The sequence below is a fragment of the Caretta caretta genome, chromosome 2 (assembly GCF_965140235.1).
Source record: "Caretta caretta isolate rCarCar2 chromosome 2, rCarCar1.hap1, whole genome shotgun sequence".
NCBI classification, from domain to species: domain Eukaryota; kingdom Metazoa; phylum Chordata; order Testudines; family Cheloniidae; genus Caretta; species Caretta caretta.
In genome coordinates this window covers 255,112,631-255,131,166 of record NC_134207.1, presented here as the reverse complement: position 1 = coordinate 255,131,166, position 18,536 = coordinate 255,112,631, and the positions used below count along the sequence as shown (strand labels likewise).

The following is an 18,536-nucleotide window of genomic DNA, read 5'->3' as shown; positions in this document are numbered from 1 at the left end:
TACTAACACATTATGGCTCTCACTTTTCACTGCCTTGCATCTTGTCTAGTAATTGCTACCCGAATGAAGTGGGTGAACAGACCACTATTCTGAGTTGATAAGTATTTTGCACCCCTTTGAACTGGTGACTGCAAAGGATGCAAGGCAGTGGTGAATCAGGCCCTAGATATGGCTATACAAGAGCTATGTATTATTACCCAACCAGGAACAGACACTTTCCTTGACGAACTTTACCCATGCTTAGCTAGCGCTTTAGTACGGAGAACATTCCCTACTGTTTTTCTGGATTTCTCCTTTAATAAAAGCAGAAAAGGCAACTTGATGCAGCCTCAGAGTGCAGAAAATGTGCCCAATTTTGCAAGGTGCCATTGAAATCCAGCATTCTGCAGGGTCACATCCTCACAAAGCTCTAAGAACCTACCTATGTGATGTTCTTATCTAACATATTTTCTGGACACAGATAACCCCGAGTATCCCTCTAGGTTTAGGAGGATCAGGGTTTCTGTTAACTTCAGGAGGCAAATACTCTTGTTCCCAATCATCGGCTTTGCCCAATCAGCATCATATTTATTAGGAATAGCCTCTGACTGCACAGTTTATTGATTAGACTGTCCATTAGAAAGAAGAGATCAGGACACAGGCAGTTAGCACACATGCTAGCACTAGGGTCTTAATGCCTTGAGATTCTCAATTTGAGGAAGGGTTTGGATTCCAAACTCCTACCAAGACAAAATGAATGACTCAAGTTCTTGAGGACAAGGTGCACATTTTTGCAGATCGGACCTGATGGAGGGATTTCTCTTTCAGAACTAACCTTTTAGAAACCCTGCAGACCTCAGAAGACATCACTCCAATGACTACTATTTAAGTTAAAATTCAGACTTGATTCTAAATCTGTGTTATTAGGAGTCTTGAACACAGAAATCATTGCTTCCAGACACAAAGCTATTATTTTGCTTTTCATTAAGGACACAAAATATGGATGATTTTAGAATTTTTGGCAATTTGGAGAGATGATTTAATGGCTGCCTGTACCCAGTGCTCCCTGATTTTCTGGGACCAGTGGTACCAAGAGGACTGTCCACATTTAATCCACACCTAAGAATATCCAGGAAACATCTGCAAAGTGAAATGACCCATCACATTTTAATCTAATGGTTTGTAGATTATAGCATAATCTGAAAATAAAGCAAAGGAGCTATTACATTTACAGGCCATTTAGAATATCAATTTTGGGTTGTGGGCAAGGAGAGGGAGAAGGTATTTTTTTACATAATATGCCAAAACAATTAAAATATACCCATGATTGTATCATTCTTAACAAATAAAGGCACGGGGGGAGTTGAAATGGACAGAGATTTCTACTCATTTGTTGGGCTTCCATTCTGAACACAGCACTGAGTCTTGCTGTGATATTCTGTTCCTTATGGGTACGGTTACTCATTCCCTACCCGTTCCAGTGCATCTAACAGAAGTGTGTGTTCTGGAAGACAGAGTGATAAATTATACTGAGACGTTAGGATTTTGGTTACTAGGTCTCAGTATGACTCAACGAGTGGGCAGTGACAGATGCAGAATGCTTGTTACATGCACAGAAGCCAGGTTTGTACTTCGCAAGGCTTGGCTGATTTAATTTCTCATTTCTCTTAAATTTTTTAAAGTATGTTCATAATAAAAGAAACCATCACGTGGAACTGGATAGCTGGAGCCAGTGGAAATGAGATATGGAGACCTTCAGTTCTGTGTTCCTGGCTCCAATCCAGCCCAAATCTTGGTGCCTGAAAATCATTAACACCATATAGTGACTATTCAGTGCCCTCTGTGAAATTAACTTGGTGGCCTCAGTACAATTCCTAGAGGATAAGCATTCGCAACAGAAGATCACCACAACTGCCATTTAAAGGCACCTTTCTGGGCATCCTAAGCAAACAGACAAAGGATTAAATGGCTATGGAAACTGAAGCTACCTATGCATTGCCACACCCATTCCTGTACCGTGCACAGCATGGGTGGCTACTGCTTTACTTGGCTAGAGCCTTTGCTAACAGAGCCCCACCAGTCTCCTGACTCTGTAGTACTGGTGGAACCTTACTGAAAATACAAACCACATTAGAACAGAAATGCCAAGATATTTCCCAGATAATGGTTGACCAAAATAGTTTGTTGAGTGGGATAGGTCCTCATGCTGGAAACCCTGTCAGCCTCAGCACACCCCTGAGGAAAAGGATCTCGTCCAAATCACTAACATCTTGTTCTTTTTGAGACTGATCCTGACAGGTGCTGAGCACCAGCAACTTACACTGAATTCACTGTTTGGGATCAGGCCACATATGAATTGCTTCAACAGAAAACCATAGAGATTTGTGGGATTTTTTAATATCTCAGGGATATGGTATTCTTTATACCCATTCCTCCAGTCTTTAGGGGGAAACCCCAGCTTTATCTTCTGAGTCACCTGGTTAATCACCTTGTAAAGAATCCAGCAGCAACAGCCATACTGAAGAACTCCCATGGAATGGGTTGGGAAGGAACCAGGCAATAGAAGACAGGATGGGCATATTCTGGAGCGCGAGCTCAGAGGTGGGGCTGTGTGTAGCATGTTCCGCTCTGTACAGACTACCATGTTATTTATATGTTTTAAGTTAACCAGCAAAAAAAATGTCCAGAGGCCTTGAGACAGTATGGAAATATTATGAATGTTGCCCTATTCCTAAAGTTCAACAGTTAATAGAACATCACTTGTGGCTCTCTGACAGGATATGAGTAAGAACCCCAAGCATGTGACAGCCTGTTTATTGGTTCTTTCACGCTAGGAATCGTACAGTGCTATGACTGTTCACAGAGTATTTATTATTATGGCAGATGGACAACCCAGCTAAAGCATAAATTAAAAAGAGAGAGCACACAAGAGAAAAAGAACAGAAAACTGTGGATATTCCCTCCTCACCATCCCAGATCAGACTCCTCCACTCTCTCTACTAGGGCTGCAACTTGGCCACCCCTCACAAACTGCAACTTGTACAAGCAGCAGCCTGCTTACTGACCAGCAGAGGGAAGTACCAACACATCACACCACTGCTGCATCATCTACTATTTATCGGTTTCCAGCCTCAATGTAAAGTCTTATTTCTGATCTTCAGAGTCCTTACTGTGTGCTAGGTAGCTCGGTTCTGGATGGATAAGCAATCAGTATTATTATCTATTACTCCTAGGGGGAATTCTGCACCACCGTGCAATGCAGAATTTTACAGAAATTAATGTTGTGCCTACAGAATTTCCTTTTTCCTCCCCACAGAAATGGGCTGCAGAAATATTGGCCACCACCAGTGGCCACTGGACCCGGCCCAGCCCAGCTCTCAAACAGAAGACAAGGCTGGGGGGAGGGAACAAGAAGGAGGCAACGGTGTGCAGGAAACTCTGTGCAAGCTTGGGACCAAGCATCAGGCTATTTCTCCCTCTGGATCCCTGGGCTCTGGAGGGAGCGGGCAGGGGGGAGAGTATCTGGGCTGGGAGGAGCCATGGCTATGCAAGTGAGTGTCTGGCCCCTCGGCTGGGCTGAGTGGGAGAGCGAACAGAGAAACAGGAACTGGGCTGTTGTAGGGGTTTCTTTAACTCTCTACTCCTGGGGGAATTTTTGTATGTGTCTGTATTGTTACACACATACTTGCTGACAAAGTATTTTGAAATAAATTACCAAAATAACTGAAACTGGCAGTATTATATAGCGTTATAACAAATTTAACTTTGCAAAATTTTTAAGAATTTAAAAATATTGTGTGCAGAATTTTTAATCTTTTGGCACAGAATCCCCCAGGAGTAATCTATTGGAACCATGACCAAAGGTATGCTGGGGCCTTCGCGTTATTGGATAGACAGGAATACTTAGACACGAAGCATTCTGAACTATAAAACACCTTAGCAAAAAAAGATATCAAAACTAAGCCCAAACCCAACCCTGTTCAATGCAGCCCCACTTTGTGATAAGACCCCTCCAACAGAACATCTCCCTCAATACCCAATCCAAAATAGGAAGGCTGGGTGGAGGAAGAGGAAAGAAAGAAATTGAGAACTTCAAGAAAGGGAGGAGAAGTTACAAGGATGATGAGGGATTTAAAAGGAAAAACAAACAACACACATCTATAAGCAGGGAGAGATTGTGGGGATCTTGCCCTTCTAGGCGTGCTCAGTGCTATCAGTAATTGCTGACAGTAATTTTGTGATGGGGTCTTAGAAGATGTAGATTAGACAGATATTTTAAAAAAAAAGTAGAGTTTCAGGAAATAGTTAAACAACAAAACTACAGGCAGCAAGAGATCATTAAACCTGACCAAAGAGAACTGTGTCCGAACATAGTGGAAATACCTGGGATACTATAGTGGTGGGTGCCAATAAAAAGATCAGTTCGATAGACAGGCTCACGTCAGGAGTGCTTCAAAAGTATCTCAGTGCGTTAGCTTCTATTTAAAGAAAAAAGGCTGCACTTTATACTGTGATTTCCTCATTCAGTATGGAGCAAATCTTCTAGAGAAGTATTTCCTCAAGGTCAACGCTTCCCACTGATGTCCACAGGAGCTTTAACCGAGAAATTGCTATTGGAATTTGTTCGTGTGTGTGAAGAGAATTTTCCTGCTGTAAAAAAGGATATTAAAGTTTCTAGGTAGGAGATTAGACCCCTCTGATCAACTGGTCCCTTGATTTAATAGGGAAGATGATGCTTGGAAGTCACTTAAAAAAAAAAAGGAATAAGGAAATACTAGATGTTGCCAGTTACTCCCCTCAAGAGAGGGAAATCAAGGCCACACATGCTGCGGAAAGAAGATCAGAGTAAGATTCCTAATGGAGCCTCATGGGAAGGTCCCCCTGTAGAATGATCATTTACCACCATGCCTTTGTGCTGCATTGTTCCGTATCCTCCTTTTCCCACAGAACACAAACTCTTTGGGGCATGGAATTTGTTACCTGTTTGGCATAGCTCTGAGTACACTTACAGCACCAGACATATAATATATTGAATACAGTGGTCTCTTGTCATGGCTCATACAGAGTGATCTTGTTCTTCTGGTATCTGGGCCAAAGAGACATGGAGCACTGTAAACTCCATTCTAGGACCCAGTGAGGATGTCTTCTCACACACACTCTCTCATTTCTCTACCCTCCTTTGTATGTAATGGTGCTGTTTCTTGGAACTGAAAAAACAACCTCAACAAATCAGTAAAGAGAAGCTCTAATCTGAGCATCTGCAGGGCATAGTAAAAGTTTCAGTAGTTGGCCTACATCTGCCTTAAAATCTGCTGACAAGACATCAAACCCTTCAAGCTAGCCTGTACCTTTGTGAGACAAAACCACAGGCCACAAATTCTAACCTGCCAGGCTTTGATCCAACAGCAGGTGAGAACAGATGTGACCAAACTCAGTTGTGGGGAGGAGAATAGGTATTTTTATTTTTTTGTGTTGATGGATCCATGCAATAAAAATAAACAACATTAGCACCTTTCATCCTTCAGAAGCCCAAACCATTGTATAAACTTTATGTTTATAAACACGATAGTTTTGAGATTAAAATAGTGGACTGGCACTCAAGAGATCTGGGTTCAGTTCCCAGTTCTGCCACAGACTTCCTATCTGACAGGTCATTTAATCATTGTCTCTTTACCGTCTGTAAAATAGGGATAATATTACTTCCTTTCTCTCATCCTGGTCTGTCTTCTTCATTTAGAATGTAAGCTCTTGACAAAATGTTTGTATAACAGCTAACACGGGGTTGTGAGTTCAACCCTTGAGGGGGCCATTTAGGGATCTGGGGTAAAAATTGAGGATTGGTCCTGCTTTGAGCAGGGGGTTGGACTAGATGACCTCCTGATATTCTATGATTCAACACAATGGGGCCCTGATATCTGCTGGGACCTCTAGGTGCTGGTGTAATACAATATAATAAATAATAATAATGATGGAATCATTACACAACTTTGCCCCATGGAAATGCAGCAGCCATTCTGCACCAGTAATGCTGCTTATCACAGATCTTTTTTATGGAGACTTGAGGAATAATGCATCTGTTTGAAACAATAGAGGAATTTAAAATTTAAGAAGCTTAGTTGTTATCCCAGTTGGAATTTGGCCAGAACACCCTGTACTCTTTTGTCAGATCCTTTAACACCAGTGGTCATGGTCTCAGATTTAGGAAAAACATTCAAAGAATAGTATCTCTGACAACACTGTGCCTCCTAACACGGTCCCATGGCAATTGCTTAGAGCCGACTCAGATTCTTACTGTGCACTGGGATCTGTTCTTTTCTTCAAGAGGTCTTAAAGACAGTGACAGCCCCAGAGCCAACATGAACAGGTGACTAAAATATTAATCCACTCATAAAAACTTGTACCTATAAGAAAAATCAGTCAAATAGAGCAAGATAACAAGTGGGGTTATTCATCATCACTGGAGCTATTAATCACTGTACTGGAATCTATCTAACAAGCATGGTTTGGAAATAGCGGGAGTAAAACCCTTTCCCCCTCAAATGCAGCAGGACTTCCTTCACAGCTCCCACCTGCAGAAGGCCCTGCACCTCCTGAGCAAGCAGATGCTCCCTGAAGAGGGACAGGGAGTAGGGGTGGGGGAGAGAAATAAACTGGAGGGTATATTCCACTGCTACTGTGTTGAGGGCCTACCAGTCCGATGTTATAGAGGCCAAAGCAGGGAGAAAGGGGGACAGACGGTTGGGAAACAGGGGAGCAGGATCCAGGACACAGGCTGGAAGGTCGCCCTTGAGTGCACCCTCAAAATACCTGCTTACCACCCAGTTGGTTACGGGTGGAGCTTGAGTTAGCAGAGGGTGCTGGCTGATGGCCTTGCCGCCGCTTATAGTCCTGGCCCTTTTTGCAGAAGAGCTCCAACTGAGGTTGGCTCCCAAACCTGTGGGGGCGGTTGCAGTTTAAACCGCTTCCTCGCCAGCCCCAGCATGAAAAGGCCCAGGGAGCGCAAGCTAGCCCTAGAGTCTTTCAGGCCAGGTAATTTACTGTCCATTTGCTCAGAAAACAGTGCCAGGCCTTCGAATGGGAGGTCATGGATGGATTGTTGAACCTCCATCGACAGGCCCAACAACTGTAACAAGGAATCCTGCCTCATCAAAATGACTAAAGCCATGGTCTGGGCCACAAAGTCTGCTGCATCTGAGGCCACTTGGAGGGCTGTCCTGGCCACAGGTCTGCCCTCACCGGAGGATAGCCAGCAATTCCTTCCTGGGTTCCTCTGGCAGCACATCCATGAATTTGGCCATGGACTGCCAAATATTAAAATCATAATGGCCAAATAAGGCCTGACGGTTGGCCACTCTCACCTGAAGGCTGGCCATAGAATAAATTTTTCTACCAAAGAGATCTAGCCTCTTTGCCTCCTGATTCTTAGGTGCTGATCCCGACTGGCCCTGTATATTGTTCTCACTGACTGCCAACACAACCAGTGTGCTTGGGGCAGGGTGGGTAGCGGGGACATAGTATTTTGTTTCTGCCTGCTTGGAGGGGCGGGCAGGGAGGAGGGTGTCTGCCACAGGGCCTTAGTAATTTTCACCACTTCCTCATGCACCGGCAATGCTACCTTGGAGGGGGCTGCTGCACTCAGCTTCCAGCCCCAGGTTTGAAGTAACCCTCTCTCAAGAACTCCTTGTGGGCCCTGGCATCATCCTGGGGAACCGAGTGAGAGGGCCCCGCTTTTGCCTCATCGGGTGAAGATGATGAGGGGGCAGCTACAGGCGGATCTGCCAACTCCACTGCTTCTGCTGGCTGGCCCTGGGGAGCCTGCTGTGACTCCGCGCCCAAGTCAGGGGGCAGGCGGGAGACTGTCACTTATCTGTCAGATGCCCCCCAAGGCTGATCTATACCCCTTTGATGCGTGGGGAAGTCCCCAGGGGTTCCATAGTTTCCAGGGGGCCAGCCACTGCCCCTGGGGCCATGCTCAGGCCTCTGGCAAACACTAAAAACTCTCTGGCAGGCGAAGAATTGTACTAAGTTGTATGACAGTTTTATTATTTCTAAGAAATTCAAAATAAAAAATACAATATAAACATTTTCTTTTCTGAACACCATCTTCAGGGACATCATTGGCCTGCTAGGAGGATTTGAGGACTCGCACTGGCCCTAAGGTAAACTGAGTTTGAATCCCCTGCCCTAAACACTTCAGACAGCTTCTATGGAGATTATTGGGCATGGGTTCGTTACAACAGTCACAAGGTTTGAAGCCTGGGGACCGAGACATTCCCTGTCCCTCGGCTAAGTCCTGTTTGGGACTGACAAACTATTACTAACTCTAACACTAAGGGAACTATAAAACTACCAACGTTTTTAACAACTATACATAAAAAGTTTGCAACTAGACACAGTTGAGAGAAGTAAGCTTGCCGAGGCAAGGAGACGTTCCAGCACCATCTCTGGAGGTAAGAAGGAACTGAGGGAGGAGGGAGCCAGCAGGGCTCCTTATACTGCAGCATATGTGCACCACTCCAGAGAGCGCCAGAGCCGGTCCCCTACGGATACCACAGAGGGAAAAACTTGCAGCACCGGTGCATGTGGCGAGCACACACCCCTACATTGGAATGGACATGAGCAAGCACTCGAAGAAGAACTTTGGTCTATGGGATCCTATTATTAATTCTTTAGATCAGAGCCAGTGGCCATAGGTCTCCGTCTGACAGTGAGCTGGTAGTGGTGTTTGTCAGTCCCTCCGTACCGTGACCCACCTGTTCAGACACCTGCAAGTGGAGAGGCACTGCTCCCTGCCACTAAAAATCTACAGAAGAACTAAATCAACAATAAAACCAAGACAAAAATAAGCATGACAGACTCCTCCCATTCTGGATTTCCTGCCTCCCTGTTGATCAAGTCAGCACCTTGAAAAACAAGGGTTTGGACCCATGTTGATAGGGTCCATTTCATCCTCTTTCCAGTCATTTCCTCTTCCGACAGATGCTCCTGGTCCTCAACAACCATATTTCAGTCACTTAAAATCTTTCTGATCTCCCCTAGGTGCTCTTAGTCTGTCCAATCTCCACTTTGCAGCCATTCTTGGCTTTTCACCCCATCTGGGACTGCAGCTGTCTGAAACTGAAATCAATTCTCCAAGGTCAGATATCCTATGTTCTCATGACCTGCCATGTACCTGAAAGCATGGCCTGAATCGGAAGCCAAAAGCAAAACATACAGATATTGCTAAAATATCTTGCCTCCTTTACTCAAATAATTGTACACTGGCACTCTAGTAACACTCAGGTATTAGACCTCTTTCAATTGTTACATTTTAGGCTGATCCTGGGAGATGACAGGCCTGAGCTTTAGGAGGCAATCAATACCTAAGAGGCCAATTGTTGGGTGCTCAGCATTAAGTCTGGTTACATAAAAGAAAAACAGAAGGGAAACATATGCAGCAGAAATCAGAGTTGCCTGCAGTGTGAATCATTATTAAGCCAAATTTTAGCAAATCCCAAATTGGAAAAAAATGAGTATCAACAAAATAAGATTTAAAACGAAGGAACTTTCCAACAAATCAGGATTTTTGGTTGTTGTTAACTAGCAACAGCCACTAATTGGGTAGCAGTTGCCGCTTCCCCTATACAAGCTGTTTGAGAAGACACACACTGTAGGATGCAGAGACCAGATGGTTTTAAGAAGAAATTAAATACACACACCCCACAAAGCTAATCTCTTTTCGAATCACTAAGAAAAGTTATGCAAGGGAAAAAACCCCACACAATTGTTTGTACTAGATAAAAACATTTTGTTCAGCCTTGAAATATCTACTGCAATTAAATGCTCTAAAAAGAGAACATCAACTCTGCCAGTCGTGCATGCAAAAGAGACAAAACATGACAAAAACAAAATATGCGAGGACCATACCTTTCTCATATTACCTTATGTATGTCTGCTCCCAGCAGAGTCTTGCAGTGCATTCATGCTTCCTTCAAAATGAATACAATCCCGATTCCCTTTATAACAAGTCTCTTACAAAACACAGATGATTCACACAAATTCTGACTTAGAGCTCTGAAAAATCCTGCAGCATGGCTTAAAATGTCCATAGAAGAACTCCATTAAAAACCTCTCCGAAAAGGCAACTGAATTAAAACAGTTCAGGCTCTGCTACTGATTCTGATGCTGCAACAGATGGGGACCAGGGCTGGGTGTGTTCTTGATTCCCATCACAGCACAACAAGAGGATGGCAGAAATACTAGGGAACCCAGGATAATACAGGCAACAGTTTTATCTATTGCTGCCGGGTGGATGCCAAAAATGCTTCAGACACATTAGAAGATTCAATTACAAGAATGCAGCAACCTGTCTTATTAACTCTAATAGGGTTAAGGATGAGTGAATTACACAAATGGGTAAGGAAGTACTGAACAGCCTAGATATCCAAATGTCATGGGGACACTTAATAAGTTTGGGGGTTCAGGAAATTTTTAATATGTAATTAAAATAACACGCTGGAGACCAGGATCCTGTTTTTGGTAACAGGAAGATTCAAGGAGTCCAGTGGCACTTTATGGTGCCACCGGACGTGTTGTTTTTGTGCATATAGACTAACATAGTTACCCTTCTGATAGGAAGATTCAAATAATTTAGGTTGCACTGCATTCTAATGTTTCAGGGGAGGCAGAGTAGTCTAGTGGATAAAGTACAAGACTGGCAGTCATGGGACACAAGTTCAATTGCCAACTCTGTCACTGGTCAACTCTATGGTGATAGGAAAATCACATAACCTCTCTGTGCCTTTGTTTCCTCAACTGTAACATGAGGATAGTGACGTTTACTCAATTTTTGCAAGTTGCTTTGAAATCCCTGGATGAAGAGTACTATATAAATGAAGATAAATAGATATGTCAGGTTGAATATGCAGAGAATGTAATTAAAACAAAATATATATATATACACACACACATACATATACACACACACACACACAGGCAAAATAATGCAAACTCTGAAAGTGGGAGCCGGAAAAAAATAGGAGTTTCTGAATAAGAAGTCCATTGAAAAAAAATTCTTTAGGATAATTTAAATTTTCAGCTTTGCTCAATGTCACCTACAATCCCAGAATGGACCCTTATACTAGCAAAAGAGGCACACCAAGAAACTCCAACATCAAGGGAAGGAAATTAAGTTTTCTGACCTTTAGGATTAAAAGACAAACAAAACTCAGATTTGGGGACTGGACTGCCACAGAGCTGGTTGGGCTCCTCCTGCCGGTGGCTCATCACACTAGCATAAGGGGATCCAGACACTGACTTCTCTGGGTCTCACCAGGCTGCTGCACTGTTTTCTCCCTTCGCCTCTGGCACATTTCCTGGGCACCTACTCTGAATCTGTTACCCCTTCATGAAAATGGAGCCCCACAGCTTATTTGCTATAGGCCCCAGAACCAGTGCTAACTCTCAAGATACCCCAGTAGCTTAAGCACACCCTCTCCCAGAACTCTACTCGCAGGTGTGAGCCTTCTGGTTATCTCTGCAAGGGGCCACGTGGTACGAGAATGACATAACACACTGACCCTTTGCACAGAAGTCTCTTTACCTGCTCTTTACTTAAGCACAAGAAATACAGAGAATGTACAGATCATATAGAAAACAACATACATCCTGAATGCAATGCCCCTCACTCTAGCTCAGTGGTTCTCAACCAGGGATACGCATACCCCTGGGGGTACGCAGAGGTCTTTCAGGGGTACATAAATTCATCTAGATATTTGCCTAATTTTACAACAGGCTACATATGAAGCACCAGCAAAATCAGGACAAACTAAAATATCACGCAATTACTTGTTTATACTGCTCAAAGTTACACGCTGAAATGTAAGTACAATATTTATAATATTCCAATTGATTTATTTTATAATTGTATGGTAAAAATGAGAAAGTAAGCCATTTTTCAGTAGTAGTGTGCTGTGACACTTTTGTATTTTTATGTCTGATGTTGTAAGCAGGTAGTTTTTAAGTGAGGTGAAACTTGGGGTATGCAAGACAAATCAGACTCCTGAAAGGGGTACAGTAGTCTGGAAAGGTTGGGAACCACTGTTCTAGCTCACCCTTCCCTGAGGTGTTCTTGGGGAACCCTCTATGCTCAGGTAGGCAGGGTTCCCCCAACTCATCAGAATCCTGCAGCAGTTTCCACCATATTGAGCTGATGCAAATGGCCAAAGACCCTGAATAGATCATTGGGGCTGTCTAGCATCCTTTTATTGAAGTGCGTCACTTGTACTGTGTTTCAGCACAAAAAAGTGCTGAAAGTGGAGTTTCTCCCCCGGCTCATTTACTCCGACTCTGGCCAATCCATTCCCTTCCTCCTGCTCAAAATTTCCTGTCTCTCTCTGTGGGTCTTCCCCATGTGAGTCCTTTTATAACCTTTTTCTTTGGTCACCCGCCTCTTTGTCCTGCTTCAATAACTCACTACAGCTCTCCGCTTCCCTTCAGAGAGGAGGAGACGGTATCCTCTCCCAGCTCAAGCAAACCTATTGTCCTAAAGTGCTTTATCCTGAACAGGTGGTCACTGAGTTCTCACAATGCACCATTGTCCCTGATCTGGCAGAGACGTTACAGCACCTTGCCAGCCCATGGCAAACACACACAGACAGAGTATTATTCAAGACAACAGCAATTTTCATAGCAACACTTCATAATATCAACCAGAATTCAGAAGTTGTACAGACTGATCCCTCAAATCACACAGACATCTCAGAATGCAAAGCTTGTCACCAAAAGTTGGCTGGTCCATGATGTGAGTGAAATAAATGTAATGGTCTCAGTCCAGTTTCTACTGAGCAAACGTTCAGTGGCAAACACACCAGCACAACTGGCACCTCTGCTGCCAGTCTCAAAGAGGCCAAAGACCAAGGGTGAAATCCTGGCCCCACTGAAGTCAATGGCAAAACTCCTGAGCAGTTCTATGGGGCCAGGATTTCACCACAACTGAGCATGGAGACAGAACTTCCTTTTAATCATCAGCGTGGTCCCTTCAAGTCAGATTTGAGGCCCAGTAGCAAGTCTTTATTGCAGAAGGTTGTACCTAGAAGGTGTTTATAGGCTACATGCAGAGCAGCCACTCTTCTGCTTCAAAAATCAGGCACACATCTCAACAAAGATTTTCATTTTTAAAAGTCACCCCCTTTTTTAATGCTGGAAGAGCAGCACAAAGTGCCTTAGAGTTTTACTCACACGCTGCATTCTGTTATTCCAAATCACTGACTGCTTCTCAAATTCTTAGCCTGACTTACCGCAGTAAGTGCACATTTTTTATTTTTAGTAAAGGCACATTAGTTTTATCTCAGACTAGACTGAATGCCACAAAAATATCTATCAAAGTCTAAACCTGCTGCTAACTAATCTTTCAAAAGCGAAATCAATCCACGGGAATGACATCTGGAGCAAAGGCTTTCTGGAGTACATCAACTAATTAAATGGTCTCCGTTATATAGCATGTAACATCACCCAGGAGAGGTAAAAGCACCCACATCGGTACTGAATGGTCTTTTTGGGGTATGAAGCAGGTGTCAGTTCACACAGTGCTACCAAACCTGCAGCTGCAAAGTTAGTCTTGGGTCTCCCACCCCAAAGAGGTCAGGTTGAAATCCTGTTACTATGTTTACTGCTCAGGCTGAGTGAGCTTCTTCACACTGATGCAGCTCTGTGAGGAGTATGAATGTCCCATTTTAGTGAACCTGACTGGGTCACCTTAATTGTACCCCTCGCCATCCTCCTGGTTAACGGGAATCCATCCACTATTCCCTTACCTCCCTCCACAAACACACATACCAGTTCTGGACACACTACGTATTCCAACCACCGGTAATCTTTCCACCATCCACTGGTGTGAAACGCATCCCTACAGCTGTCACAATAGGAGTCTAGGACAGATGCATGGAGTGGGTCACATTAAAACTTGAGCCTTGCATCGAGGGACGGAGTGGAGAGCTTGGTAATGCAATGGCTTGGTAGGTTTCCACCGATTTGCTTAAACTAGCCCTGGAAGGTTGATTATCTTCCCATATCTCCACCTCCAAAGCAACCACACCTTCCAGCTTGTACTTTTTGCCATGATTATTTGAAATTCTGCTACAGACAATGATCACCTCTTGTACTACAAATTTAATATTGATCTGTAAGAGAGAAGGCTCACACTTATGGTTGCCAAGCCTCCAGGAATTAAAGATTATGTCATGTGATGAAACCTCCAGGAATATGTCCAACCAAAATTGGCAATTCTAACTGTAGTTACCATGAAAAACACCAGCTTTGGTACAGTGCTCTAGATTACGTCCAAGCAAAATAACTAAAATTAATGAAAAGATATTACCTCACCTACCTTGTTTCTCTCAATATCCTGGGACCAACACAGCTGCAACAACACTGCAAACAACTATGGAAGATATCAAATTGTGTCACATAAAATGAAAACTTCACAACATGAAGTCAGACTGAGGAGCGACATCTAATTTCTGAGTAAATGCAAGAAAGACAATACCATCCCCAGAGGACTCACCATTTATAATCCTTTCACCACTACATCCAATTCCAAATATGCGGAACACTTCTGCAGAAGGACCTCAGAAAAACTGAGGAACCATCTCCTGTACCATATATATACTCCAGAAGAGACCACCTCAAACAAGAAATCATAAAATTCTCCCAACAACTGAAGAAAAGAAAATCAGGAAACTTACCTGGAGATCACACAGGAAACACAAAACAGCTATTAAAAACACCAAGAACCTGATGAGAGCCATCCAACACAAAAGCAAAAAGTGGAACCCACTACAACAATCACCATAACCAACAGAACATCACCCTTAGGGGAAATCAAGACACCATGACCCACCACACGGACATTACACATCATGAACTTATCAAAGCTCCCCCTTACCAGAATGAAGTATCTGTATTCTCCAGGGAACTGAATTTTCTTCCCCAACACAGAACTTGATACTATACTAACATGTGGAGAGTGAGAAGAATCCTTCTGCTGACTCCTCCTCAAGGAATTCTTTCATAACCAAGACAACACCATCCACAAACTCCACCAAAAGTCATAAAAATAAATCATCTGACTGGACACCGCCCAGCAGACTAAACCACACAATGGATCATTGTATCAATTGCTTTAGGGAAAAAAAATTACTGTGAAATCCTTAACAAATATTACATCAACCACAGTCTGGCAACCCAGATATAGGGTACACCATTGCAGTCCTTAATCATGATGACCACATCAATGAGGCCCAACAGAAAAATTTCTGACACTCCCTACTACAAAGAACTCAAAGGCAACCACACACCACAATTCACATAGAAGTTTAAAGATACCGTACCATTAAATCCTTCCCCACAACAACTCCAGGAAAAAAATGCTATAACCTCATGCTCCACAAACTCACCCCAGGGACCTTTCTACATGTTTGCCAAGATACACTAACCAGTGATGCCAGGCAGACACATCATATCTGGCCACAGAACTCTTACTGAAGGAATATCAGGACTCATAGAAACCATCCTCAACCACTCACCACACAAAGAGCCAGCTTCCTCCCAGATACAACCGACTTCCTCCAGAAACTCTGCACATTAACAACCCTCCCAGAACACTATCCTTGCCATCACAGATATATCCTTGTCACCTCCCAATATACCAACATCCCTCACCATGACGGCATAGCTGTCTGCCTCAAATACCTACAAGATAATGTACAACACCCTAACACATTGCCAAACTCATGTATTTCATCATCTCCCTGATATACCAACCTCTTCATGGGCCACCTCAAGTAAGAACTACTGGAAAAATGCAGCATGAAACCAACAACATTCCTGGAGATAGAGCAATGATATTTTCAATCCATTGGACAGACAACCTAAGCTCCCTCAGAGATTTCCACCACAACTTCAACGACCATCCGTCCATCAAACGCCCTCTTATTTAACACTCCCACATCAGCATCAACTTCCTGGATGCCATAATTAGCTTCAACAATGGAATCCAACCAACAACAATAGACAAGAAACCGATGGATCACCATACTTACCTCCACAGATAAAGCAACCACCTCAGATACACCAAAAATATCTGTTATTTACAGATACCACAGAATTTGCTCCAAAGAGAAAGTCCAGATATGCATACTTAAAAACGCCTTCACTAAACAAGGACGTCCCCTCAGAGAAGTAGACTGCATCATGGAACGGGTCACCCAAAATATCCCAGGACAGCCTGATTCAATACAGGGAAAAAACCCACTAACCCAATCCCATAGCTGTCACCTAGCACTGCACACTGTAATCCATAAATGCTATCAAACACTAAAGCCCATATTTGATGGGGATCGCATCCTGAAAGAAATTTTTCCCAAACCCCTCTTCCAGCCTTCAAACAACCTCCCAGCCCTGCCAAACTCATCATCAGAGACAAGCTCCACATAGACCAGGACACACCAACTCACAGTAACACCAAAAGCTGCCATCACATCTCTCCCAACTTGAATTTAGCTCAGACGCTGTTTCCGCATCCCCTGTCCTGAAGAAAAGCTCTGTGGAAGCTCAAAAGCTTCCACCTTTCACCAACAGAAGTTGGTCCCATAAAAGATATTAGCTCACCTATCTTGTCTCTCTGAGATCAGTGAAGTTAATGGAAGTTTTACTTGACTCAGTCATGCGGCATCAGGCCTAAGGGCTACCTCTTGCAAGGCACTGAGCAATTCCTGAAGAGTGCCAGGTGTCCTCATTCCCACTTGTGCTAAGTGTACAAATCAGGTTCTTTGCATGTGGAAAAGCAGGAAAAGGGTCTATATTGTTCCTCAAAAATGGTAGCTCTTACTTGGGCTGTTTTAAAATGTGTGTGCAAAAATGGGTTTGTTTTGTTAGTGGGTGACATAAATGAGCAGGTATTTAGAATCTAGAGGACTTTCCCCACCAGCCTATGACAACTATTTTAAAATAGGTCAAATTTTAGAGCTGTAACAGGGTGCACAGATTCTTTAGAGATCCAGTTTGGGAATCCTCATAGACTATCTCCCTTTTATAGCCACAACTGCAATACTAGGAGGAAAGGAATAAACCTGCTAGGGTTAGTTGGTCACAGCTTCTTCTCTCCTGCTCTGATTAAGAGAAAAGAGAAGGCATCTGGGGTTGACCCATCACTAGAGATAGTCCGGAAATGGAAATCCCTTCCTGAGAAAAAGAAGAAATTATTCACTTTATGCAACAATAGTTCTTCGAGATGTGTCCCTCTATGGGTGCTCCATTGTCAGTTTGTCTGCATCCCTGCACTGCTGATCGGAGAACTCTGATAGCAATCCATCCTGCACGCACATGTGCTGCTCCCTGCCGGCCACAAGTTCCTTCTCTACCACAGAGTCAACTACTATAACTCCAAAGTAGAAGGGAGGAGAGTGGGTTGTGGAGCACCCACAGGAACACACATCTCGAAGAACCATCATTACTGCACAAGGTGAGTAACTTCTTCTTTGAGTAGTGTCCCTATGGGTGCTCCACTGTAGGTGACTCCTGAGGAATGCCCACCATTGGAGTCTGGGACTTTGGAGTCAAGTCTGGTATGGATGATAGTACTGTGGCTTCAAATTTGGCATCTGCAGCCGAATCCGCCCAGGATGGCTGCTCTGCAGATTTATGATATGGGGATACTCTTGGAGAAGAAGATGGAGGAGGAGACCAACCTCGTAGAATGTGTGCATATTGAAGATGGTAACAGAGGTTAATACAGCCAGAGACCCATTTAGAGAGGCTCTGAGCAGAAATCGCTGTACCTTTTGACCTATCTACAACAGAGTGGAAAAAGTCTTCAAGATTTTCTGAAGGCTCTTGTCCTGACCAAATAGAAGGCCACAGTTCTCCTCACATCGAGTGTATGGAGGACAGTTTCCCTATTATTCTGATGAGGTTTGGGACACAAGACTGGAAGAGGAATAAGCTGTTAGGTGAAATATGGAAGTCACCTTGGGAGTGAACTTCAGATTTAGTCTAAGTGTGACCTTGTCAGAGAAAAACACAGTGAAAGTGGGATGCACCATCAGAGCCACTACTTCCCCAATCCTTCTTGCAGAGCTGATGGCATTGAGGAACACCATCTTTATGAAAAGCTGAGTTAATCAACAAGTGGCCCTGGGTTCAAATGGTGGCCTAGTCAGAACTTTTAATATTAGGTTGAGATCCCATTGAGGCGAGGGAAGTTTAGGTTATGGAAACAGGTTTGCTATGCCTTTGAGAAACCTCTTCATATGGGAGAAGACTGAGTATACTTCTACCTGCTGATGGAAGGTTTAAATTGCTGCTAGATGAACTTTCAGTGAATTGATAGAGATTCCTGATTTCTGGAGAGTCAACAGATAGTCTAAGACCACTAGTAGGGTGGATATATTAGGGATGACAAGTTTAGGCAGGCACCAGATTTGGAATCTCTTCCATTTTTGTAGATAGGTATAGCAAGTAGCTCCTTTCCTACTGTACCTCCTCACAACAAGAAGTCTCTGTGTTGGAACTATGAAGGA

The 18,536-nt window shown here is 43.5% G+C and overlaps 1 protein-coding gene across 5 annotated transcripts in view; it reads right to left on the bottom strand.

The window, feature by feature from the left end:
- The window catches only part of PRKAG2 (protein kinase AMP-activated non-catalytic subunit gamma 2), a 386,915-nt gene that overhangs the window by 287,300 nt on the left and 81,079 nt on the right, over positions 1-18,536 (bottom strand). The window contains exon 1 of one of the 5 annotated variants that reach the window (XM_048837548.2): positions 9,900-10,142. The exons of 3 other annotated variants lie outside the window; for them this stretch is intronic. In XM_048837548.2, the coding sequence (XP_048693505.1) occupies positions 9,900-9,938 (39 nt within the window). In that variant the 5' untranslated portion in view covers positions 9,939-10,142. Of the gene's footprint in view, positions 1-9,885; positions 10,143-18,536 lie in introns of those variants that run through there. One more of the 5 variants, XM_048837549.2, reaches the window with a different exon arrangement.